At 45.1% G+C, this 26,058-nt stretch overlaps 1 protein-coding gene across 1 annotated transcript; it reads left to right on the top strand.

Moving 5' to 3' along the window:
* Nucleotides 1-4,529: 4,529 nt before the first annotated feature.
* Nucleotides 4,530-23,944, top strand: SLC16A14 (solute carrier family 16 member 14; the record flags this gene model as incomplete). The annotated part of the gene is made up of 4 exons (XM_084253539.1): nt 4,530-4,788; nt 11,699-11,842; nt 18,620-19,597; nt 23,793-23,944. 4 exons carry the CDS (start codon nt 4,530-4,532, stop codon nt 23,942-23,944), a joined length of 1,533 nt encoding a protein of 510 aa, XP_084109665.1.
* Between the last annotated feature and the right edge of the window lie 2,114 nt (nt 23,945-26,058).

Raw genomic sequence — 26,058 nt, 5'->3', positions numbered from 1 at the left:
CAGTGACAACTACACCTTTTAACCCGTAAAATAAACAATCCAGTATGAATTGAAGGTCTTAACATAGCTTAGGGGGAAAATGCTTACAATTTCAACTCTGGGTTGAAAAACTCTCTTTTGTATTTTTGTTTCAAAATCTTGCTTAGACATCAATGCCAAATTGTGTCGTTTTACCTTGTTAAACACAGCTGAGCATCGTCCTACACTTTGCTCATTTGGGCCAGTCACCTCCTTGCCAAGCTGCTGCTTCTCCTCTTTCTGGCTCCCAACTAGGACAAGCACCCTTCTGGGCCCTTGCCAAGCTCATCCTCTGGGCCCTGCTGACGATGCTGCTCTTTTCTGAGCTGTGAGCTTCAGAGAACCAAGGCTGCCCATTTCTTCCTCTCTCCAAGCAGGCTTTTCTCTCTTCCAAGGAGAAGAGGTGGAGCAAACACAAACACACAGCCTGGACCCCCAGCAGGCTGAGATACCCCAAGAGGATTGTGGAAGCAGGCACAGGGCAAGTTCTCTGTGGATTCAGGCAGACGGATAAGGGAGAGTCCTGGAGTCCTCAATGTCTTTTTCAGGCTGTAAAGCTCTTTCTACAGCAATTGTTGTGGGGCAAGCCCGCAGGCTGGCAAGGCAGGGAGGCCAGGGGGCAGAAGGCTGGCGGGCCTCCCAGGCCTGGTGAATCTTTACTCTTTCTCTTTGGGCTCTCTCTGGCATCATCTTGTGGTCCTGCCTCTCTGTAGGTCCTCTCTGCAACCCTTCCACTGTAGTCATCCTTACAGCCTCAGCCTCCAGGCTCAGGTGTACACACTTTCGCATGCCGGTGCGATACTCCAGGTGTCCACAATCAGTCATCCGTGCCTGTGCCCACGTTCCCAAGTGCCTTCCGCATTCAAGGCCGCAGGTGATAGCCAGAGGCCAGCAGCGTTAAAGCCTGACCAATTCACTTACCCTACGTGGATTGACTCCAAATAGCCACTCACCTACTAGTAAGGCTGATCCAGATGACGTTTAAAAGCTAGAAACAAGGACCTCTGTTTTCTTATAATAATATTAATATATATATTTATTCAGAATTATTTAATTATAAGATTAAAAATAGAAAGGAAAATTACTTGCAAGACATCATCCATCATCCATCCTCCAAAGAATGATCTCCAACATTTTTTTGTTTCATCCCAGTTCTTTGTTCCCTATGGACACATTCTCCTACACCACCACCTCCATGGGATTCTTGCCTGTGTCCCATTGTGTACCCCACGTGTCGTCACAGCGTAGCTTCCTTTCCATGTCATCAGAGAGCCTGTCTGATTTTACTTTCACTGGCAGACTTGCATGGATGGGCAGATCAGGCTGGCTTTATTTAACTCACCCTCCAGAGTTGGATTTTAGAGATGGCTTCAGATTTCTTTTCACTATTTCAAGATTTCACTGTTATAATTAAGTTGAATCTTGAAGGATGAGCTGAAGTTCACCAGGAGGTTGGAAGGAGAGATGTGTGTCGCCGAAAAAAGGCAAAAGAAAAGGTCGTGCACGCACATTTAAGATGCCGTGCAAGCTTAGGGAGCTGCAGGTGCTTCCTCAGGCTGGAGAGCAAAGTGCAATGTGGAGGGAGGGAGGAGGGGCAGGGAAGACCGGCCTGGCGGAGACTGCAGATAATGCAAGAGGAGAACCTGGCTGCTCCAGGGGCAAAGTTGGACACACATGCCGATGGGGTGTTTCAACTTGACCCAGTAGATAACTTGAAGGGGTGGAGAATTACATGATAAGATGCCTCTTGTCACTGCCAGCAGTCTGGATATCGGAGAGGTGGAGGAAGCAGTGGTGGGAAGTCTCCTGGCATACAGCAGCGATGCAGGCAGGAGGGTTGAGAACTGGAGGAGTGTTTAGGAGACAGAATAATTTAATAAATAAAAACAACAACAGGTAAGAGAGAAAGAAAACATCAAGATGAGCCCCAGCACAGAGCCATTAAATTGGGCATCGTTGGCTCCCCAGTGCCCATTTCTTCCCAACCAAGTCTTAGCCAAAGCCAATGCCTCATAGTCTAGGGGTCAGCAAACTGTTCCTTTGAAAGGTCAAAGTAAGTATGTTAGGATTTATGGACCACATAATCTTTAAAAAGGTGGAAACAATCTTAGCGCAGTTCCCTGTCACTGCCTCTCTGTTCCATCAGAAACTGGCTGAGAAAAGCACCACAGCTGGGGGCATTCTTAGTGTATTGGGATCATTCTCTTCCTGCCATCTTCCTCCATTGCAACAAAATGATTTTCAGTAATAACCATGTGGTGGTGTATAAGAATCACCATTTTCTTATTTGTCCTTCTGTTTTAAAAGGATTTAAAAATAGATTTCCATTTTAAAGATTTCATTCAAATCAAGTCAAGCATGTCATGGGCTGAGCAACATGTCACTTTCCCAATCGAAGCTTCTCACCTGGCAGTCTTGCACTCTGTCACACCATTTTAAACTGGCACAAAAGTAAATCGCCATGTGGCACATGGAGTGACGGGAGTGACATAGCACTGAGCTGTCACCGTCCACCCCTAGTGTCTGGCTCCAGGCTGAAAGCTGGGGCGCCGCAGGGCCTGGCGTCTGCATGGGCTGAGCTGAGGCCCACAGTTCTGTGCTCTTAGGGATTACTCTCAAAACAAAGGGTGCCAAGCTGGGGTCAGCTCTCTACCCAGGAGCACCTAGGATTCAATATTATCCGAAGGGGAGTTTCAAAGCATGTGCTTTGAAGTTAACACACATAACATTAAAATGTAAGTGCAAAAGATTTTTTCACAGAGAAGTATTTGCTGACACACTGTGAAGATTGAAAGAAAATAAAAGCATAACAGCTTTCAGTCCTTTGAAGGTTTTAAGTTCTCTGTGGAAAGTGCTCCACCTAACTGCCAGCTTCTGGGCAGTGCGCCTGTCTGTGCTCCATCCGCTCCGCCCAGGGGTGCTCCGCCTTGGAACAGCCCACCCATCAGCCATGCATCGTAGGCAGCATTGTTCATTTCTTAACATCAAGGTTCCTCTCTAACCTCCATCCTCTTCATCCCAGCCAATGAACTAGCTTCCTGCTGCAAAGAAATGAGACCAACTGTTGTAACTTTCCACCCCTCTGCTCCCCATCCTGTCTCCCCTTCTCTGTCTACCTCCAATCTCGGAGGATGGGTCCTTCCCCCTGATCAAGACCAACCCTGTCCCACCACCTCTGAGGTCTCTCTCTCTTTCGCTCTCTCTCCCTTCCTACCTACTTCCCCCCTCTTTTGCTCTTTATCCTCTGTCCCTACCACACACTCCATTCTCATCCAACACAAAGCCAGATCCTCCCCTGACCAGGCCTCCGTGCCCTCTAGCTCCGTCCGGCCTCCCTCCTCTTGTTCAAACATCTTGAGAGATGGATTTACACAAAGCACAAATCCCATCACGTCTCTCCTTTGCACAAACCCAGCCTCTGGCTGCTCATTACAGAGGAGATAAGCTCCAAGCTCCTTATTCAGCACCAGCCACGGTCGGCTCCCTGGCAACCTCACCCATATGTCTCCCTAGATCACCCTTTCCTGAGTCTGATTTCCTGTTTTCCAAGCAAATTTCTGGTGACTAATTAAGTTTCCCTGGTAAATGGGGGAGGGGATGGCTTGTATATCAGACATAAATTTTATTATTATTAGAATAATAAATAAATATATTAATAAATAATAAATTGGTTTCCTCCTTTCTCAGTCTCCTGGGCTCTGCTTGTATGAGTTGGTCCCCCAAGGCTAGTCCACTCTGGCTGTACTGGACAAGTGGAAGGCTTGGACCCTTGAAACTGAGAACTAGATCCTCTGCCAGGGCCCACCAAGGTGAAGGCGGAAGACCCCCTGAAAGGCTTTCAAGGCAGGCGCCTTCCTTCTGTGGCACCTTTGTTGTGACCGGTCAGTTTCCATCTCCATGATTGTGGGCTCTGGAGTCAGGGGCAGCTGGGTTCAAATCCCGACTCCCAGTCTGGCCATGAGAACTTGGGAGAGGCGCGAAACTTCTATTTCATTTCTTTAAAATAGGAACAGGGCCTCCCTAGTGGTACAGGGGTTAAATATCAGCATTATGAAGCTATCCCCAACCTCTGCAACATGAGTTCGATCCCCAGCCAGGTTGCTGACCCACATGGCGCAGCAGACCTCTCCTGTCTCCCTGCTGCCCCCCTCAGCAGTGTATTTCAGTCAGTCTGCCTGTTCTGCTCCCCATTCTGTCTCTGGTGAATACCTCTGGCTGACACCCCAGTTCTTATATGCATAAATAAATAAAAATAACAATAAAATAAAATAGGGACAATGCCAGTTACATAGAGAATGACGGTGAAGATGAAGGGGCACACCCAGGCATTTGGTCCTGTGCAGAAGTGGGGTGTGTTCCCAAATCTGCACAAAGACTCATGAGAGTCTGAGACGTGACGGGACCACCTTGGTGACCCGGGGGAGGGAGAGCGAGCCAAACGAGATGAAGGTGCTTTTGTTCTGATGATCAGTGAAATTATTTGTCATGTGCATTTCAGGAAATCTTGGAAGATGTATACAAGTCACGAGGATATTAGGTATGATTTTGAAGATGACCCCAAAGATAAGAAGACACTCAAGCCCCACCCCAACATTGATGGCGGATGGGCTTGGATGATGGTCCTCTCCTCGTTCTTCGTGCACATCCTGGTGATGGGCTCCCAGATGGCCCTGGGCGTCCTCAACGTGGAGTGGCTCGAGGAGTTCCACCAGAGCCGTGGGCTGACGGCCTGGGTCAGCTCCCTCAGCATGGGCATCACCCTGATCGTGGGTACGTGAGCACGCGGCCTGCTGTGATGCTCATGGCCCGAGTTTTAGAATGTTGGAACTTGACACAGCGGATGTTAGTGGATGTCATTTTTTTGTTGTGATAAAAGATTCGTAACAGAGTTTGTCGTTTTAATCATTCAGAGGTTGACAGTTCAGTGTCATTGAGCATATTCATCTCTGCCACCAGTCTCCACAAACTAAAACTCATTACCCATTAAACACAACTCCCCTCTCCTCTTCCCCACCCCCAGCCACCTCCATTCTGTATTCGTTCTGTGAATGTGACTACTCTAAGGGCCTCATACGTGGAGAATCTTTGTCCTCGTGTGTGGTGTTACTTGAAAGTTAGAGAGAATGTTATATAGAGTGTTGATATTATTTGAGTATGGTGAGATTTTGGAGCATTTTAAAAATGGATCACTTAAAGAAACTCTCTTTTGCCCCAAAAATCTGTTTTCTTAATTGCTATCTTTTATTTTCTATCATTCAAAAACATCTATTTTATACTTATGAATATTTTTGAATGATAACAATTTTAAACACTAAAAATCAAACAACAGTCTTGTTTCAGAGTTCTAATGTTTTTAATTAGAAGTATTGCTCATGTTATTGAAAAATATATTAAACTGTTTTTGGAAAGCATACTGCTACAGCTAACAGGAAGGAATAGTAATGTATCTTTTATTTGTAGTTAAACTTCACCACTCAGCAATCTTGAAAGCCATTCTTATCCAGGTGGAGATACCAAATCAGAAAGTTATTCTAGATGTTATGCTATTATGGCTAATGGGTTTCAGTTTGGGAACTGAACATTCACTGTCAACTAATATTTAAGAAGCATCTATTATCAATCAAGTGCTTTTGCTTACACTATTTCATTTTACTTAAATGACTCCTATAAGGAAATTACCACTATACCCTAGTGCCTTTCACTTACTTTGCTCAAAAACTAAAACCCATAATTTTACATCTAATTGTTTTTAATGTAAAGTATTTATGGTATAATTTCTGGAACCATAGCAGCCTGAAATCTTTTTCTGGTTCTGTGTGTAAAGTGTGTGAATGACAAGCATATGTGTGCTTTCGGGAGTCTGTGCTGTTCTGGTGATTTCCACACTGGTAATTAATCGCTTGAATTAAATTTAGAGATTTGTTGATCTTGGCTGACATTCCATCGATGTTATTTTGGATGGTACCAGTGATGGTGCTAATGAGAGAAGACAAGGACAAAGTGTTATTTCTCAAGATATATGTAGGGTGTGTATGTTTACCAAAGGGAATTAAGAATGATCTGCTTTTAACATTAAATAAGGGCCCCATTATGTGTGTGTGGGCATTGTTGGCAAGTCGTTTCGGTGGGAAACAGGAATGAATGGCCTCCTTCAACCTGCACTGGCTTGTTAAAACCAAGACTCTATGGAAACTGCAGGCAGGTTTCCTTCGGTGTAGGGAATGTGATAGTTTTGTGCTGGATGTCAGTAAGTTAGTGAAAGGAAGATCGAAGTAAGTAAAGGGAAACTGTGCTTCTTAGAATTCTTAAAATTCAGTTTTCATGTTGTAGCGCCAGCAAGCACAGGGCAGGTTCACTATAGATTCGGGCAGATGGATAAAGGAGAATGCCGGAGCCCTAGGTGGGTTTTTCAGGCTTTAATGCTTTCTCAGAGAACCAGGTACACAGGCACACCGGGCAGGGAGGCTGGCAAGCAAGAAGGCAGGCCTAGGCTGGGCAGAAGGGGATGAGAGGCAGGCAGGCAACCAAGGAGAATCTTTACTCTCTTTCTCTGGTGTTCTTTCCCGAGTGTGGTCTCGTGGACTCATGGTCTCACCTCTTCTGTGGTCACAGCCGCCCGTCCTCTCGCTGCTACTGCTGCCACAGCTTTTAGCCCAGCCTCTAGTCTCAAGTGTGCACATTTGCACATGCACACACCCATATGCAGGTGTCTACAATCAGGCATGTGTGCCTGGCGCCCATATACTCACACTCCCACATGCCTTCTGCATTAACACAATCAAGGCCATAGGTGATAGCCACAGAGGCTGGTGGCTTAAAAACCCTGATTAATTCATTTACCCTACCTTTTTTTTTTTTTTTAAAGATTTATTTATTTATTTATACAAGCACTGGGTACAGTCAGAAGCACGGGAGGGTGAGAGAATTCACCAGAGCCAGAGCGGGGAACAGAACAGGCAGACTGTTCTATTCAGAAATACACTGCTGAGGGGAGCAGCGGGTGCGGCAGGATAGGTCTGCACGCCATGTGGGACCCTTGCCAGCGCCTGGGGATCGAACTGGTGCTGCAGAGGCTACAGGCAGCTTCGCAGCCCAGCGCTCAACTGCTGCGCCACCAGGGGAGGCCCCAACGCAAACCTTTTAAAAATTATATTAATGGGTAGAACCAAACACTTCCTCAATCCAGGAAGTGTGTGCCTGCAACAAAAGTGAAAACCCAGCAAAAGGCTAGGATATGTAATGTCCCACTATTTTCCAAACCATCTGATAAGTCTTAGATATCTGTCGTTTTGTGTTACATGAGGAAGTGACAGGAAGGCACAGAGCAGGATCTCTATGACCCAAGCAGACGGGGTAAAGGCAGAGTCCTGGAGCCCTCAGTGGCTTTTCAGGCTTTTATTGAGCTTTTACCAGGCACACGGCAGGCAGGGGTGACGGCACATCTTCACTCTTCCTGGGCATTCCGGCATTCTCTCGTGGTCTCATTCTCTCTCTTCTGCTGGTTCTGTACTGCTGGTGTCCCCGTGATGCCACCCTTACAAGCCCAGTCTCAGCCAAGGTGTGCCTACCTATGCATGCCCACACCCCACTTCAGGTGTCTGTCTTTAGGCATGCATGCAGGACTGCAGGGATCCATCAACACTAATGCTGGGAGGGCAAAAAAAGCCTGATAATCACTTATCCTAACATGAGTTCTAGAGAAATAAGCAGTGGAAACCAGCCCTGAAATTATGAGGTCTGGTCTTAAAGATGATACCCAAAAGCAGAACCCCTAACTCATAGTGATGACAAGATGAAATTGTCATCTTTAATTTAATTGGGAGTTACCTGAGCACTGGGATTGGGAATTCCTGAATTCCACACAGAATTTCAGCATATAGACTAACCTTCCCACAGGAACAGTGCCTGCCAGATCCACCTCTTTTGCCCTGGGGCTCTGAGGTCACAGCCGAAGACGACTTGACAGCTCCAGCAGTCGCTGCTGTTGGTACATCAGGGCTTTGTTAAGGGAGGAAGTCTTGATGGTTCTCATCAAAAGGAGAATCTTTTTCCTTCTTTTTTTCTTTATTGCAACTATATGAGATAATGGATATTAGCTGACCCTTAGCTTTCTTTGTATAGTGATAAATGTTAATTATTTCTTAATACGACTGGAGAAAATGAAGACACACCAGTCAAAGAAGAAAAAAAACATAACACAGCAAGGTTCAGTTCCAAGAGTAAAAAGACTTTGATTCCATCATGACCCTGACTTGCTGTTGATCATCTTCAGCTGCTGGGTACAGGGTTGCTGCAGATAGGCTAAGCAACATTGGCTGCTTTTCCAAGCAGAAGTTGGAACAACTCTCTTTTTAGCACGTATTGCATGCCAAGCACAATTGTGTACATGATCTCATTTGATGCTACAGCAACTGAGGATGCCCTCAACTCTCTGATGCAGGAAGAACACACAATATTCAGAGACATTAAATAACTTACTGGAGTTTAAACAGCCAGGACAGTTACTGGACTTCAAGTTTGTGCCCACTGCCTGCTACTGCCTCACACAAGCACTGAGAATATGCTGGAAGTGAACAGATAGAAACTGTTTTCCTTTTCTAATCACTGTAAAGCACATTTGGATGACCTCTGTTAATTAAAATTTTTAAAAAAGAATTATGTGACAGTAGTTGAGAACCATCTCCTCTTCGGCCATAGCTTGCATGTGATGAATTCAGTCATTTCATTCTTGTGTGATCTTGGCTGGCATGGGTTTGGCAGTTTCCTAAAAGGTCCCGATTTTTAATAAAGTGTAATCATCTCAGTGGGTCCTGTCTACAGCAGCCTTTCTGGATCATTCTCGGCAGAAGACATGTCACTAAGGGACTATCCAGGCTGCAAAGTCATTTACTCACTACGTAGATTTGGAACAGGGCTGTCGGCCCCAGTGCCACGTCAGAACCACCTGGGGACCTTATGGACCCTGGGCCTCTCAGGCTGCACCTGGGCCATTAGATCAGTAGCTCCCAAGAAGGGGCCCAAGGGGTAGGGTTTGTTTGACTCTGGCATCCAGCCAAGGAGGGAGTCACAGATGTAGAAGTTCTTAACTCTTCACAGCAGCCAGGGTGTGCTCCAGGACACCTGGGCTTCAAAGAACTATCTCCTGCATCCATCCAGGCACCCATGGCTCACCTCACCTGGTTTCCCTGCTCACCTGAACTCTTTCCAGCCTTCTTGCAGGCTCAGGCAAGAAGGGATGAGTGTGTTCGCTGTTGCAGTGTGACTCTTTATGATGTGGGAATAGGCCATGATGTGGAATCTTTGGAAGAGGACAACATCTGATAATGTGGCTAATTTCACCCCCAAACAGTGAAGGTCTCTATTAAGAGGGGTCATCCTCAGAGGACTGGGTCTCAGTTTTCTTTCTGTGGGGAGTTTGTTTCATTCTGTAAATGCTAGTTCAATGCTGGAGATGACAGTGACCGTTAGAAAATGAAACAAGATGGTGGAAAGCTTGGGTCGACTTCCTCTCTTCACTGTATCTGTGTCTGCAACTCTGGAGGAGTCACAGTGTGTCTGGGTGACTTTGCTCATCGGCAGACATGCCTGATGCAGGCCAGTGGTGCAGGAGGTGATGAACAAAGTCAGATACCTTTATCAGCTTTTGTTCTTATCAGTAAGGCAATTAGTACTTTCCTTCTGCTCTCTGGCAGTTCTCCAGCTATGAGTATCTGCCCTTACTTGGGAATCCCCCGCCCCCTTTTTTCCACAAATGCTTTCTTTATCCAACGTATCACAAAAACACGCAGTATCTCAGAGAAGACTTGTTTCTGGGCCCGTCTGTAACATGCAGAATTTTATCGTGCTACTGAGCTGTCCTCTGCTGATCTTTCATTTAAGTTTAAAAGGCCTAGTAACAGTCAAGTTTGCTAGTAAAGTGAGCATGGGTTTAGGAAAATGAATATATTTGTAAAGAAATCATAGTTTCAGCTTATAGTTTCTTAATGGCAGTTGCCCCGATGTTTATACTGGTGTGCTTACTTTATTATTCATATCATGTGCAATTTTATCATGTGCATAACACAGTATACTTATGTAAATTATATTTGCTACATTAGGTCTATCTTAAGAGGTTTATCTACAGAATTATTTTCCATCATGCCACAGGGTAAATTAATGTGTTTGCCCTCCTAGTTTTTTGAACTAGGCCTTCTCAAACCCATTTGACCAAAAAAAATCACATAGATAGAACTTAAAAAAAGTTTCTTTTAATTTCAGTTTGAGCTAAAACAGGAAACTCCTTAGAGTTCAACAAGCTTTTAATATCAAAGAGTTCTACCTGAATTCACCACATGATGTAATAATGATCAAAACTAAGATGGTGTTTAAAATGCACCAGCGCACTGAATATTGAGTACTGCGGTGCTAAAATCTGGAGTGCTGTTGCATTTGGACAAGGACTCACTGATCGGGGGCATTTAGCTTCAATGACATCAGAAATTAGCCCAAAAGAAGTTGACAGAAACGAAAGCATCATAGTACATGATTAGACCATGTCGTGTAACACTGTGCTGCTGAGCGTGGGTGCATCTTGCACAATGACGTGTAACCCCAGATCTGCACATGGCGTGACAAGTGTGTGACCTGACGGGTCCACTCTGGGACTAAGAGTCCGCAGGGTTAAGTCGTGTGAGTGCACTGAGGAGTCCTTTTCAGCTTGGTTTGCGTCTAGGTGTCCTCATGGAAAGACTCTTAATTTCCTGCTTGAAGGATAGGAGTCCAGAGCACTCCTATCCTGTGCTCCCTTTGGTCTAGAGTCCCAACTCAAATGGGTACGGAGGACAGAGGAGGAACAAGTAATGTAAATGAGGGCAGGGGCACAGGTATAAGACTTAAGGGAAGGGGCCTCCCCGGTGGCGCAGCGGTTGACCGCTGGGTTGCGAAGCTGCCCGCAGCCTCTGCAGCGCCGGTTCGATCCCCGGCTGCTCCCCGGCCACTGGAGGAGGGTCCCACATAGCGCGCGGACCTCTCCTGCCGCCCGCTGCTCCCCTCAGCAGTGTCCTTCGGTCCTTCTGCCTGCTCTGCTCCCCGCTCTGGCTCTGGTGAATCCTCTCACCCTCCCGCGCTTCTGACTGTACCCAGTGCTTGTATAAATAAATAAATCTTAAAAAAAAAAAAATAAAAAAAAAAAAATAAAAAGACTTAAGGGAAGGGTGGTGATTGTGGCAAATTAGAGAGCCAGTGTGACCCAGCTAACAGGCCCAGCTACTGCACAGTTGCAGTTTATTTGGGCTGTGTGGGAGGATTTCAGGAGAGCCACTGGATTTTTTTCTTAATTGTCTTAATTTTTAAACATTGGCAACTGATTCCAACCATTTTTCAAATTTTATTCTTGCTAAACCTAGTGCAGCCACAGGCTGCCTAGACCCTCTAGAACACTAGTTGTAGGTAAGAAAATGAGCCAATTTATGGTTGCAAGCCTGCCTTTCTTGAAAACCTTGGACTTTGTGTTCTGTGAAAGCCCTGAAATTCACCTTTGCATGTTAGATGTATTTTGAGTAAACACTGCATAAAGCAATGTTTTGTTTTTTAGCGTAACACCTCTAGAAGATTTATTATTCTCTGTCTCCATAGGAGGGTTTACTAGGAGTCATGAAAATACAACACTGACCGCCAATTCCTTCTCTCTGCTCCGTGACAGGGCCTTTCATCGGCTTGTTCATTAACACCTGTGGGTGTCGCCGGACGGCCATCATCGGGGGGCTGGTGAACTCCCTGGGCTGGGTGCTAAGCGCCTACGCTGCAAACGTGCATTACCTCTTTATTACCTTCGGAGTGGCAGCTGGTAAGCATCTCGATGCCTTTTAACTTGACTTTCAATGCTTTTATTGGGCATTTTGGCAGTAAATTTAATTGTGGAGAAAAGAAACCCATTACAATATTTTGTCTTTTTGTATCCTGTATCCTCTCCCACCCCCACCTTATACTCTGGAACATACTTTTTAATATAAGATAATTAAATATGCCTGAAGTGTGGGAAAATGACCTAACAACCATCCTTGGCCTCCCTAATGGAACTGAATTAAATTTCTCATGACTGCTTCCAAGTGCTAGTCTTTTCTCTTTGGAGAACAGGAAAAGGAAGGTAATAATCCAGCCTCAGGTGAATAGACCAAATACGAAAGAAATGATTAGCTGTCTCTCATTTACTAATTGCAGGATGGCGTGTGAATCATGGAACAATCATCTTCTCTTTGGGCCCCATTCAAATTAACGAGAGGGCAGCGAAGCCCACAGACACGAGGGTCTCTAGGCAGCATATCTAGAGCGCGGGTTGTGTGGCTACCACAATGGGGCTGACTCCAGGGCCAGGCAGCACAGTTAGCAGATCTGCTCTGCCCAAATACACTCCCAGACACAATTTCCTTTATCAACAGGTAGCCGACTTCACACAGATTAGAAGTCACGTCTCACTTGCCCAGCTGTATTTCAGTGAAGCAGATCCAGGATGACTTTCTGGGTACAGAGCTATGATCCCTTTCTCTGTGACTTTGGGCAACTTAATCTGCTCATGCTTACTTATTCTTGTCTGCTGAGTGGTGTCATTATGAGTGCTGGCTTTACAGGGCTGGTGAACCTACCTACTTAATATATATGTATGTAAAACTAAAGTGGAGAATCCAGAAGTCAGCTAATATATACAAAATGCTTTTGGGCTGTCATTACTGAGGCATGCTGAGGCTGAATGGCCACCTAAGCCTATTTAATAGACAAAAGTTAGATAATAAGACTGACTGCAAAAAGCAAGCGATATGTATATCTATGAAAGGAACTTGACTGAAGTCCTTCATTCTCAAAAGCACTTCGAGGCAGATTTGTATCTCTAACACCCAGGCAGTTGAAATTGTCTGGAGTATCTGCCTATTAAGCATCAAATTAATGTGTGCTTGCTCAATCATACTTATGCAGGGAGGCAGGGCAGACTTCTCCAGCTTTGCCAGAGCTTTCTCTTCAACTCTTAAAGATACCTTCTGCTCCATCCCTGCTGACCCAGAACCAGAGGATATTCTGACCCTCAGGCCACCTCTCTTCACCAGGGTGTGGGACTGAGAACTGCTCCTGTAAACCCAAGGGTGGGGAAGAATGGTTCCAGGGTCTGTGCAGGGATGGACATTATCGGGGCTGGGGCCTTGCCTGGCCACTGAACTTGAGCCCATGTACCCCCAAGTTCTGTCTTATGAGCTCATTTTATTGTGCTGACGTTGGGTGGCAAGGTGACATTGAAACAAGGGTATGGGGGGAGCTACAGGCTCTAAAGGACAGTGGCCAGTAGAGAACACTGTCTGGGTTCTCATGTGTGCACACAATTGCAAGACCACTCAGGCTCAGGGAACAATGGGGTTACGTAACAAACCAGGGAAACAGAGACCTCACTGCCACAAGTGCTAGCTGTCTCACCCAGTTAGTGTCCATAAGTCCTAAAAGAGCACTCATCCAAGCTGGGGCATCCTGCCAGCAGGGGCCTGGAGATCATGGTAAGCAGCAGGTCAGGATCTAACTCGCGGCAGCTGGAGGTGCTCACAGGCAGGGCTGCTGAGACTACACCACAGCAGCTCCACACCACAGCAGCTCCAGTCACAGTCCGGGGTCAGGACAGACAGCCCCCGACGCTGGACCAGACAGCAAGGAAGGCAGCAGCATGGGAGGCCAGTCAACAGAGGTGACCCAGACACAGAGTGTGGGTCACCCGTCAACAGTAATGGGCAGCACTGGCCAGTAGTGCCGGTCACCCAGTCCCTATCATAACAACAACTTGTGAGCTGTTGGCCCACACCAGCAGCAAACAGCTCTTTGAGACTCGAGGCCCCAGGCCTGGTGTTCCTTCCAGGCATGTCAGTATGGGAGCATTTATTATATTAAGTTAGAACAAATGCAGTTCGAATGTTTAGGTCCCTCAGGAGAAACAGAAGAAAGTTCTGTTTCTTTCCATCTTTTTATTCTGCTGCTATTTAGAAATCCATAACCACATTCAATTTCGGTTGTTGGTAATTGTCAGTGACAAATCAAATTTTTTTTTAAATTAAACTTATGCCTTTGGCAAAACCCGGACTGTGACAAATTTCACAAGACAAATGACCCAGTTTCCGCAACAAATAAGTTGCATGGAAAGAGTGAAAGAGAGTTCACATGCACATCAACAAACAGAAATGTGTGGGCCTAACTCAGACCCTTATTTATTTTTTTAAAGATTTGTTTTTATTTATTTATGCATACAAGAGCTGGGGTGTCAGCCAGAGCTTCGGGGTGAGTGAGAGGATTCACCAGAGACAGAGTGGGGAGCAGAACAGGCAGATCGACTGAAATACACTGCTGAGGGGAGCAATGGGAGGCAGAAAAGGTCTGCTGTACCATGTGGGTAGCTCTCTCGCCGGGGATCAAACTCATGTCACAGTGGCTGGCAATAGTTGATAGTGCTGAGACTTTAACAACTGTGCCACCAGGAAGACCCCAGACCCTTATTTAAACAAGTTTTTTAAACAAGTGGAAATTTGAACACCTTCTGAATATTTTTTCACATAAAGGAATTTTCAGGTAAGATGATTATGCTGTTTCTAATTAGAGCTCTGTACTAGATATTTGCACATGAAATAATATATTCAGGATTTGCTTCAAAATAACATGGAGGCAGGAGTGGGGCTGGAACAGATAAGAATGGCCTGGAGCTGATAGACTTCGTGGCTGGGTGATTTTCTTTTTAAGCTTATTTTGAATTTGAGTTCAACTGTTTCATTAGCTCGTAGCTTGTTATAAGTGGTAGGAAAGTAACATTGACAGCGTGCTATGACACAGGTGTATTACCTTTATATACTTAGCAGAACATAACACAGCAGGTGTGTAGCTGCTTTCTCAAAGAGCTGAGGCTCTGCGTGTGTATCACACTTGATCAAAGTCGCATGGTTACTTATAGGGAACAGAGCGAAGGTTTTAATCCATGGCTGCTGGGTTCTTTTTTACTATAGACTACTTACTATAGAGCAAAATGCAATGCCCCAACATTGAATATCAAAGAATGTCTTGGTTCTTTAACAAATAAGTTTTTTTTTAAAGAGGCATGTATTTTATTCATTTATTTATTTGTTTGTTTTGTTTTGTTTATACAAGCACTGGGTCCAGTTAGAAGCACAGGAGGGTGAGAGAATTCACCAGAGCCAGAGCGGGGAGCAGAGCAGGCAGAAGGACCGAAGTACACTGCTGAGGGGAGCAGCGGGCGGCAGGAGAGGTCTGCGCGCCATGTGGGACCCTCCTCCGGTGGCCAGGGAGCAGCCGGGGATCGAACCGGCGCCGCAGAGGCCACGGGCAGCTTTGCAACCCAGCGCTCAACCGCTGCGCCACCGGGGAGGCCCTCTTTAACAAATAAGTTTTTAAATAACCATCAGTGCACTTATTTTTTTTTTTAAAGATTTATCTAAGCATTCAAGAGCAGGGGCACAGGCCAGAGATGCAGGAAGTGAGAGGATCCACCAGAACAAGAGTGGAGAACAGAACAGGCAGACTGACTGAAACGCACTGCTGAGGGGAGCAGTGGGTGAGACAGCAAGCAGATGTCTTCTGCACCATGTAGGTTTCTCCCTGGCCGGCCGGGGATCGAACTCTTGCTGCAAAGGCTGCGGATTACTTCACAGTACGGTGCTTAATTAAGCCGGGTGCTTAATCCCCGGCTGCTCCCTGGTGAGGGAGACCCCAGCGCACTTATTTTGCAGCAAAATTTCTTATACCTTAATGGTGCAAATAGAATATTAAATCTTGATCTTTGAAAGCAGCTATAATTTCAAAATATGATCATTTTCTCTTCCCATAGTATTTTCTTTCATTTCATCCCTTTTTGCGTACCAGGCACTGTGCTAAGCAGAAATACATCAGTGAACAAAACAGAAAGACCCCTGTCCTCACGGAGCTCACAGTCTAGTGAGAGGGGAAGAGGGATCAGATCATAAACAACATACAGAAGAGAGAAGTAAATTAAGTCCTTACTATAGGGGGGAAAAGCAGAATCAGGTAAGAATTTGGGACTAAGGGTAGTGGGAGAGGGAATGCAAGTCAAAGTGGACTTCATTGAGGTGAGCAATGAACAGGAGGGGGCCTGAGCCCCACATCTGTCTGAGGGTAAGATAAGAATGTTCCAGCAGAAGGAACAATTAGCTTATAGAAAGGGAAACGATCTCCAAAACCCCTATTAGCCTTAGAAATCTGGAGGGGTGGGCCTCCCTGGTGGAGCAAAGGTTAAGATACAACCTATGAAGTAATCCGCAGCCTCTGCAGCACGAGTTCGATCCCCGGCCAGCCAGGGAGCAACCCACATGGCGCAGCAGACCTCTCCTGATTCACCCGCTGCTCCCCTCAGCAGTGTACTCTGGTCAAACTGCCTGTTCCGTTCCCCACTCTGTCTCTGGTGAATCCTCTCACCCCCTGCACCTCTGGCCTGTACCCCAGCTCTTGTATGCATACATAAATATTTTTTAATATTTAATATAAAAAGAAATCTGGAGGGAATTTTAATTTCTCAAAGGAAATCTTCTCAAACTAGGTTTTTGTATAAGGATAATCATAGTAGATGGTATATAATTTTGATATTTTGACTTCCAAATTCTATTATTTTCTCAAACAGATATCTCAGGTCTTACTTATAGACTATTGATATTTTCTTTGTCCCTTTGAATATTAGAAAATTAGAGATTTCTGGGGCTACCTGGTGGCGCAGCGGTTGAGCGCTGGGTTGCGAAGCTGCCCGCAGCCTCTGCAGCGCCGGTTCGATCCCCGGCTACCAGGTGAGAGTCCCACATGGCGCGCAGACCTCTCCTGCCGCCCACTGCTCCCCTCAGCAGTGTACTTCGTCAGTCTGCCTGTTCTGTTCCCAGCTCTGGCTCTGGTGAATTCTCTCACCCTCCCGCGCTTCTGACTGTACCCAGTGCTTGTATAAATAAATAAATAAATATTAAAAAAAAAAAGAAAATTAGAGATTTCTGCCTTTTGTGGACTTTAGTCATGGAGGCTAATTCAGAGCTTGGTCGAAAATTAAGGACAGCCTTTTTCTTCATGCTCATGTCCCCCAAAATGCAAATTATTGTGATGTTGCCACCCTCAATGAGGCTTCACTGGAGATGTGGGGACGTGCCCCCACTTCTATTGCAAATCACTTCAAGGCTGACTGAATTGTTCTTAAAATAAGGGGTTGAGGATCTATGACGCCTGACAGTTGCTTCAAGTAGCATGACCCTGAAGTAAATAAAAGTGGCAGATTGCTTCTTGGGGCTTATTTTAGAAACTCAGTTGAAGCAACTCCTCTCGGGAAGGAAAGTTTGGGGTCAGAGGCAGTGTGGGCAAGAGAGGGGCCAGGCTCTGGTGTTGGTTGAATTTCACCCTGGATTCTCCAATTACCTGTGGCAGGATCTTGGGGAAGTATCTTAATTTCCATGAGATTTAAACCAGGTTTTATAAAATGGGCATAACTACAGCCAGCCTTTGGGGGTCATTGTGAAAACCAGATCATCTAAAGTCTGTAAAGCAGCCGGCTTTGTGCACACACAATCTCAGGGGATTATTGCTGCATGTGCTGGTGTGGCTGGTCCGAAGTCAAGGAATTCTGGAACTCTGAAATGATGCTGGGCTGGGGAGGCTGCAGCTTTGGGGAGCAATATCCACACTCAAGGTCCTTTTCTTCTGTCTCCCTCTTAATGTCAGGAGGTTAACATGGGGCCCCATGCTCATTCAAAGGGGGGCTTCTGGTCTCCCGCTGTACCTAGAAATTGAGGACATAACCTACAACCTCTTGGCCTGCATTTCATTTCACTTTTAATAGACAGCATGTTTTCAAGTAGTTTTGGATTCAAGAAAAACTGAACATGAAGTAGTGAGATTTCCCAATACCCCCGCCCCCAACATACACAACCTCCCCTGCCACTTTGTTAATGTTGCTGAAGTAAATCACAAGCACTTCCAATTTTCTAAGCAAGATGCAATCACCAATCAGAGCTGCAAATAAGTAGTTTGTGGTTATGACAACTAGTCACTGTGCATATTTATGGGACCATTTTGATTCCATTTATTCTTCCAATTAATTTGTGAACAAGTTTGCCCATTCCCGAAGCCCCTGCACATTGCCTGGAGGCCTTTTCCATCCCCGTGTACGGAAAACAGAATTACTTCCCTAGGTACCTGGTGCAATTAGGGTGGACAGCAGAGCCCTCAGAATCCATTCATTCTTTCAACATATCACCGGGCACTCCCTGGGGGTCTGGGCGGTGCCCGCCACGGGGGAGAGAGGTGGGGGGGGGGAGTCCCCTCACAGCCCAGTCCTCTGTCCTCTGGAGGCCTGTCCCCGCGGGAGAATGGGGCTCATTCTGTCACTGGAGCAGTAACAGCAAAGCCCGCTCGGAGAGAAGCCGGGCCAGAAGCAGGCTTGGGGACGATGGGCTGGATGCTGACCCACAGAGCTTCCTCTCTCCAACCATTCCTGTGTTTGTGTGCACAGCATGGAGACAAACACAGCAATGCAGCCGAGCTGAGGGGCTGCGCCTTCTGGATCCGCCGCTCACGCTGTGTTCTTCTCCCTCCCACCGCGCAGGCCTCGGGAGCGGGATGGTCTACCTCCCGGCCGTGGTCATGGTGGGGAGATACTTCCAGAAGCGCCGCGCCCTGGCGCAGGGCCTCAGCACCACCGGCACCGGCTTCGGCACCTTCCTGATGACCGCGCTGCTCAAGTACCTGTGCGCGGAGTACGGCTGGCGCAGCGCCATGTTCATCCAGGGCGCCGTGGCCCTCAACCTGTGCGTCTGCGGGGCGCTCATGCGGCCCCTGGCCCCCGGGGCGGGCGGCCCCCACCCGGGAAGGGAGGGTCCCCCGGTGCTCCCGGCGCGCTCCACGGAATCCGTCAGGTCGGCGGGACGTCTGGGCCGAGCAGGCGAGCAGGAGGGCGGGCCCGGCCTCGAGGAGGCCCTCGCGGACCCGCAGGCCCAGGCGTGCCAGGAGGCGGCCGGGCGCAGGGCGGACGCGCGCGCCCTGGGCATCCTGAAGCGCGTGAGCCAGCTGACCCTGAGGGTCCGCAGGGGCTTCGGCGACTGGCACGCGGGCTACTTCGGGACGGCCTCTCTCTTCACCCACCGAAGGTTCGTGGCCTTCGTTCTGTGGGCGCTGTTTGCGTACAGCAGCTTTGTCATCCCTTTCATCCACCTCCCAGAAATCGTCAACTTGTATAATTTGTCGGAGCAGAACGATATTTTCCCTCTGACCTCCATTATAGCAATAGTTCACATCTTAGGGAAAGTGATCCTGGGCATCGTGGCCGACTTGCCCTGCATCAGCGTCTGGAACGTCTTCCTGATGGCCAACTTCACCCTGCTCGTCAGTATTTTCGTGCTGCCGCTGACCCACACGTACGCCGGCCTGGCCAGCATCTGCGCGCTCATCGGCTTTTCCAGCGGCTATTTCTCCCTGATGCCCGTGGTGACGGAAGACTTGGTGGGGATCGAGCACCTGGCCAACGCCTACGGCATCATCATCTGTGCCAACGGCATCTCGGCTCTGCTGGGACCACCTTTTGCAGGTAAACTGTGCGAGGTTTAAGAGCTTAGCGTGTTCTCATTCGTGTTAGGAAGGCCAAGATCAGCAGGAAGGAAGTTTCCACTTGTGTAATGATCCTCCCCCGCCTGCCCTCCAAGTCTTCATTGATAATTTTAGCAGGTTAAATTTCTTTTGAAAGTATCTATAATTTACTTTTTATTGAGTTAACAGTGGTTTGCAACATTGGATATGATTTAGGGGTACAGATTCACTCCTCTCTGGTGTGTGCTGCCACACCCAGCCCCAGGGCACCCACAGTCTCCACCACAGTCCACTGCCCCCCTTTTGTCTATTACCCACCCCCATCTTTTCCCTCTGCTGGCCTCATTTTTGTACTCAGATTCCAAGGATTTGTTTAGGTTTGGTTGTGTCTGTTCCTTTGCTTTGTTTCTTATATTGCACATATTGTCTTTCTCCTTCTGATTTACTTTGATCAGCATCATCCCTGCCAGCTCCATTCACGTGTGGCAATGACAAGGTGTCAGATTTTTTTCACAGCGTAGCATTCCATGTGTGTATACACCGCATGTTCTTAATCCACTTATCTGTTGATGGGCACAAGGGTTGTTTCTTTACCTTAGCTGTTGTAAATAATGCTGCTGTGAACACAGGAGTGCAGATAGCTTTTGGAATTACTGTTTTTGTATTCTTTGGATAAATACCCAGCAGTGAAATTGCTGGATCATATGGTAGATCTATTTTTAATATTTAAAGGTCATTCTTTCATGTAGAATATGGGTGAACTTTTGATCTCAGTCTGCCAGAGAGAGCAGCCAGGTGGTGGGTGGACAGAGCAGAACAGAGGTGTGTCAAGGAGGCAGCCACTGGCCAGCCAGTCCCATCTGATTTCTGTCCCAGGAAACACAGAGAACTGTGTGTTGCCAGAGCTTCTATTGTTAAGGGGTGTTTCTGCCCCCCCCCCAACCCCACCTCTCCCCAAGGGAAGCCAGGACTCTGAATTCTTAGGTTACATTTCCAAGATTTTCAAAACACCATGTTTAGGCCCAAGAGGACATGCCTGTGGCCTGGATCAAGTGTCCTATCCCTACTCCAATGAATTGCCACAAATGTACTGGCTTAGAATACAATTTATTGTCTTGTAGCTCTCAAGGTCAGAAGGTTCCATTGGGTTCCAATTTTTTTTCTTTTTTCCTGTAGAAGATATTTAAAAGTTTTTTCCCTCTAATCATGTTAATTGAGGTAAGGCTGATTTACATCAATCTATTTGTTTTAGGGGTTATGGTTCAATACTCTACAGATGTTATATTTTACACCATGCCCACCACCAAAGGCCCCATGATCCCCCACGGGGCTCCATTGGACCTGGCGCTTCCCCACTCCCAAACTGCCACCTCCCCTTCTGGTTGCCTCAATTTGAAATGCAAAAATTTTTAATATAAGGAATTCAATTTAAAAGTGTAATGACAGGTAATATACTTAGCAGACTACAGAGACAACGGGGTGAATAAAGGGGAGGGAAGGGAGTGACAGGGAATTCTAGGGAGGCAGTGTTTATTACTCTCCCCCGGAAGGGGGACTAGTTCATATACAAAATAGCAGCCAAGAGAAAGATGTTTGAAATTCCAAGAAATTCAGCCTGGGTTGTACTCCTGGAAGTTTGGGGTGACAGAGAAGGAAGGTTGGGAGGGCCCACATCACAGAGCCTTGGAGCTTATACCCAACCACTTCAAACCAAAAAAAATAGTCTGAACGAAATGCAAATTAATTTCCAATTAATTATCATTTGCACTTGCAATCACTGATCATGTGAAAGTGAGGATTTGAATACTAAATGACAAGGTCAGTTTTTGTAGGAATGAGGGGAATGTGAGAACTTCATTTCCTTTTAATGATAGCTCATCATAGACGCCGCTTAGCGCTGCCGGCCGCCATGTTGTCTGCAAGTGCGTCATTCGTCATCATTCGCCGACGTGCGTCATTGTTCTCCATGTTGACAAATGGCCACGCTGAGGGGAAGTTGGTGCATTTCTGTTCCTCTATCAATGTCGGTGTCTTTCTGATTCAGTTCTGAAGCTGAGTCATGGTGTTTGGATTATATATTTAATCTCATTGGTCCCTCTTATCTCAAATTGAAGACAAAGAAGACAGAGCACTGTACTACCCCCTAACTAAAATTCTGATATGATTTTCTTTTTAATTTTATATCACATGACAGACCCAAACAGTTAACTTTTAAAATGTACCCAGAATCTATAGCTTTTGAGTGGTTGGGAAAATTGTCATTTTTAATGTTATCAAGTGTTTGTTTTTCTTTATGATAATCTTGACTGATGTGGCATATTAATTATGCACTAGATGTCATAAAGACTTTATGCAATAAGCAAATAAACTACCACGAAGTCAGAGATTAGTTTACACATTTAGGGTTTGCTTTTGTGCAGCTGTGGTGGGAAAAACTTTTTTTTTTCACATTTTATTTAAATTTTATTTTTATATTCCCCATATAATTACAACCCCCTTATTTTGACCTCAATCCCTCCCCTCCCCGCCCCCCACCCCCCACCCCCCACCCCCCACCCCCCACCCCCCACCCCCCACCCCCCACCCCCCACCCCCCATAGAGTGTCTCTGGTTCATAGTTGTTTGTTGATTTTGATGTTCACTTTCTTATAGTTATTCATTTTCCTGGTCCCTTATTTAAGTTTTCTAGATTCCTGCTATGAGTGAGACCATCCGGTATTTTTCCTTTTCTTTCTGGCTTATTTCGCTGAGCATGATCCCTTCCAGCGCCATCCATGTTGCTGCAAATTGAATGTGTTTATCTTTTTTGAATGCTGAGTAATATTCCGTGGAGTATATGGACCACATCTTCTTGATCCAGTCATCTATTTTGGGGCATTTGGGTTGTTTCCAAAGCTTAGCTATTGTAAACAGTGCTGCTATAAATATAGGGGTGCAGGTGCTCTTTGGAATTGATGTTTCTGTGTCCTTTGGGTAAATACCTAGGAGTGAAATTGCTGGATCATATGGAAGCTCTATGTTTAGTAGGTCAAGAAATCTCCACACAGCTCTCCATAGTGGTTGGACTGCGGTGGGAGAAACTTAAGTTGCAATTACATATCCACTTGCCACTTAGGTATTTTTTTAAAGATATTTTTGGAAAGTGGCTGTGGAATACTATATTTGGTCATTAACTCACATTTTCCTTAGATACTTGCTAATTAATGCCCTTGTTGAAATGGAAAAAGTGAACGTTTAAAATTTGCATTTTTGCCACACGTAAAAATTTTTACATGCTCTAATTCTTTCAGTTCACAGTGTTGGCTATGTGGGGTCCATAACATGTGACTGATGCTTAGAATTATTCACTGAAGTAAAAAAAAAAAATCATAGTTCATAGTGTCTCAGACATGATTGTTATGTGTATTTTGTGTTACTTTAACATCTCAGAACTTGAATGCATTTTGCAAAATCCTAAGACAGTATTGAGCCATATTTTTACCCAACAGAGTTTTTCTTTTTTCCGGAGTCTTAAGATAATGATGTGTCATGTAAATCATGGTATCTGAGACTCCATGACATACATGGGTGGTATTTTACAGTGTGCATTGTAAGATTACTATATGAAAGCATTAAATTATAACATTAAAGTATTATTTGAAAGGCCTGGTAATTTCGTGAGCATTGAAGGCTGTATCTTGGGCAATTTAAAGTTTTATGAAGATAAATACTAAAGTTTTATAACTGTAATTGTGAATTTTATAAAATCTGGTTAATTTGGTCCTTTCTAGAATAGATGTTTGACCTAAAATACTTCAGAATGGAGAGGTGTTCACATGTCTTCTGCTCAGTTTCTATTAGAAACTTCTTTAGAGAAGTTTCTATTAGAACTTCTTTAGAGTTGAGAAACTACTTGTGGTTAAATTTGTGCAAAAAAAATGAGATTCACTTTTTGCTGCAGGTTTTGTGGCAGTTGAATGCTGAGAGCCAGAAGATTCTTCTCGTGGGTGCTGAAAAGTACCCTCGGGGCTGGAAAGCAAATATACCACCCCAAGATACTGAGAACTCTAGCTTATATGGCCCAGACTTAACAGTAGCCAAATGAGATGACATTTAAGTAATTTTATAGAAATATGTACAGTACCAATAAAGGCTTTCTCTGTGTTCCTGACTTTCATCCACTGCATTACTCTGAATATGTCCTTTTTGTTTTATAGGGTGGATCTACGACATCACACAAAAATACGATTTTTCCTTCTATATATGTGGCTTGCTTTATATGGTAGGAATACTCTTTTTACTCATTCAGCCATGTATTCAAATTATAGAACAATCCAGGAAAAAATATGTGGATGGTGCCCATGCGTAGTGTTATGTATGTTTCATGGAAGGTTTCTTTGTACCCATGCCTACCTCACATGGCTGCTGTGAAGAGCCCACAGCGTGTGCAGGTAACTGGCATTGCCACTTGTAAATGCCGTTGTCACTGCTTCACCGAAAGCAGCGCTGCCTTGTCTGGGGAGAAGTGATGCTGGAAGGTTCTGAGGACTTGTATGCTCTACAGGTGTCCTTCAAAGAAAGACACCCTGTTCAACAGCTGGTAGAAATGCCCTTTGAAAAATGTTTTTTTGTCAGTCACTGGGACTAGGGTTTTAGCTTCAGTTTTTCAAATAAAGACAAAAAATGAAAGCTTTTCAACCCAAGGACTTCATTGTCAGGTTTAGGAACGTACCTATATAGATAAATGCATCTTAAGCAAAAGATGCTGAGTAGGTTTCAGAGATTGTTATAATCTATTATGAATCCAGCAGTGTGAAACAAAGGCAGGCCTAAATTTCAAAGGTGATACATTTAGTACAGTTAAAGAAATAGTTTATATTTTTACGAAAGAATTCTGCAGCAAGGGAGTACACTTTCTAAATATTTCTCTTAAAAAAATACTTGCCATCAATTCTAATTGAATATTAACCTGTTGTAAACTGAGTCTTGATATAAAACCTGAATAAGTTCATAATATGACTAATTTTCATCATAAAAGTGATGTTTATGCACGTAACCAATAAATTAAGGGCTATGATTCAAGCACTGGTATTCACACCATTGGCTTCTTAGTTTATAAGCATGATTGAGGCCATGATTGAGGCCTACAATATGTTTTTTAGTTTCTCCTGCCCATAAATAGAGAACTAGCCACTGGTTGGCATATGAAGTTAGTGGCGAAAGCATTTGTCAAGCATGCTACTAATCCAGAATATAAGACTATCAAGTTGTGAGGTAGTAAATGGAATTCCCTTGGCCTCACTGTCTGTGCACCCGACCTTAGAGCAGTGATAACAAACAGCCCTTCTCTGAAGCTTCTGGAGTATATAACTCCACAAATCAGTATATAGTCACAAATCAGTGCAGACTATTCATGTGCCTGAACTCGGCACACTTTTAGAGATAAGATTCTCTTGATTGATTTCATAGAGAAGCTAACTGTGATTCATGACAGCAAATAATACTCTTCCTCGATCTGAGATCTCTATTTTTCTAAGCCAAACATTTCTCAGACTGCAGACTGTTCTTCCCAGAATCATTTTGAAATTTCTGACTGCCTTATTTATTTACATGTATTTTAGAACTATTTAAATGTATGCTCACAATTTGCTCATCACAAAGAAAATTCTTTAAAATTGTTGCCAGTGTCTTGGGTCGAATTTCTCTTAAGTGAGTTACAGACCACTCTCAGTACCCCCTGACAATTAGAAACAGGAAGGTTCTGGCGATGGGAATCATGGACTCTTATCCCAGGTCTAATTTTAGCCTACACTTGCAGTCTCTTATCCCACCAGACCCTTCAGAGCTTTTAGCAAGTGATTCCATGGACGCATTTCCTCTTTGCCTCATCTCCATTATGTCCTGCTCTGGTGTCTAGTGGGTGGGGGTATGTAATGAAAGAGACCACCCATAGAATAATAATAATAAGAGGCAGCTAATGGAAAGGAGATGCAGAGCATGGCTGCTATACACATTCAGTATTACCTCCAATGATTTGAGAATTGCCTGTCATTATTATAGATAATAAATTGCCTATCATACTTCATCTGGTTCAATATGGTAAACTGTTGTCATTAAAGCTTTGCCTGTTGTTAAAGAATCCAGCTACTTTGATGAAGGCAATCTTAGTATTTGAGAGAGTATTTCTCTTATATACACTTAGCATAAAATGAGGCCTAGATTGAAAAATGTGTGTTTTAAAATGGACTACATTGCTTTGTTACTTTCACTGTCTGACAACACCAAAGGAACAAGCGGTGGTGTTGAATATGCTAACTGGTGCTGTAGCCACCGAGTTTGATTTTTGTATCCAGTTATACCCATTAGACATGCCACAGTCAGTTTGTATAGTTGTTGTTGATTTACTGTATTTATGGAAGTGGTGAATTCTACCAAACCAGAAATTCCCATTTTACAAAAATAGAGTAAACGTGTTTGTGTTGA

Source organism: Talpa europaea (assembly GCF_964194135.1).
Source record: "Talpa europaea genome assembly, chromosome: 1".
NCBI lineage: Eukaryota > Metazoa > Chordata > Mammalia > Eulipotyphla > Talpidae > Talpa > Talpa europaea.
Note: the sequence above shows the minus strand (reverse complement) of the source record. Positions and strands in the feature narration are given on the sequence as shown.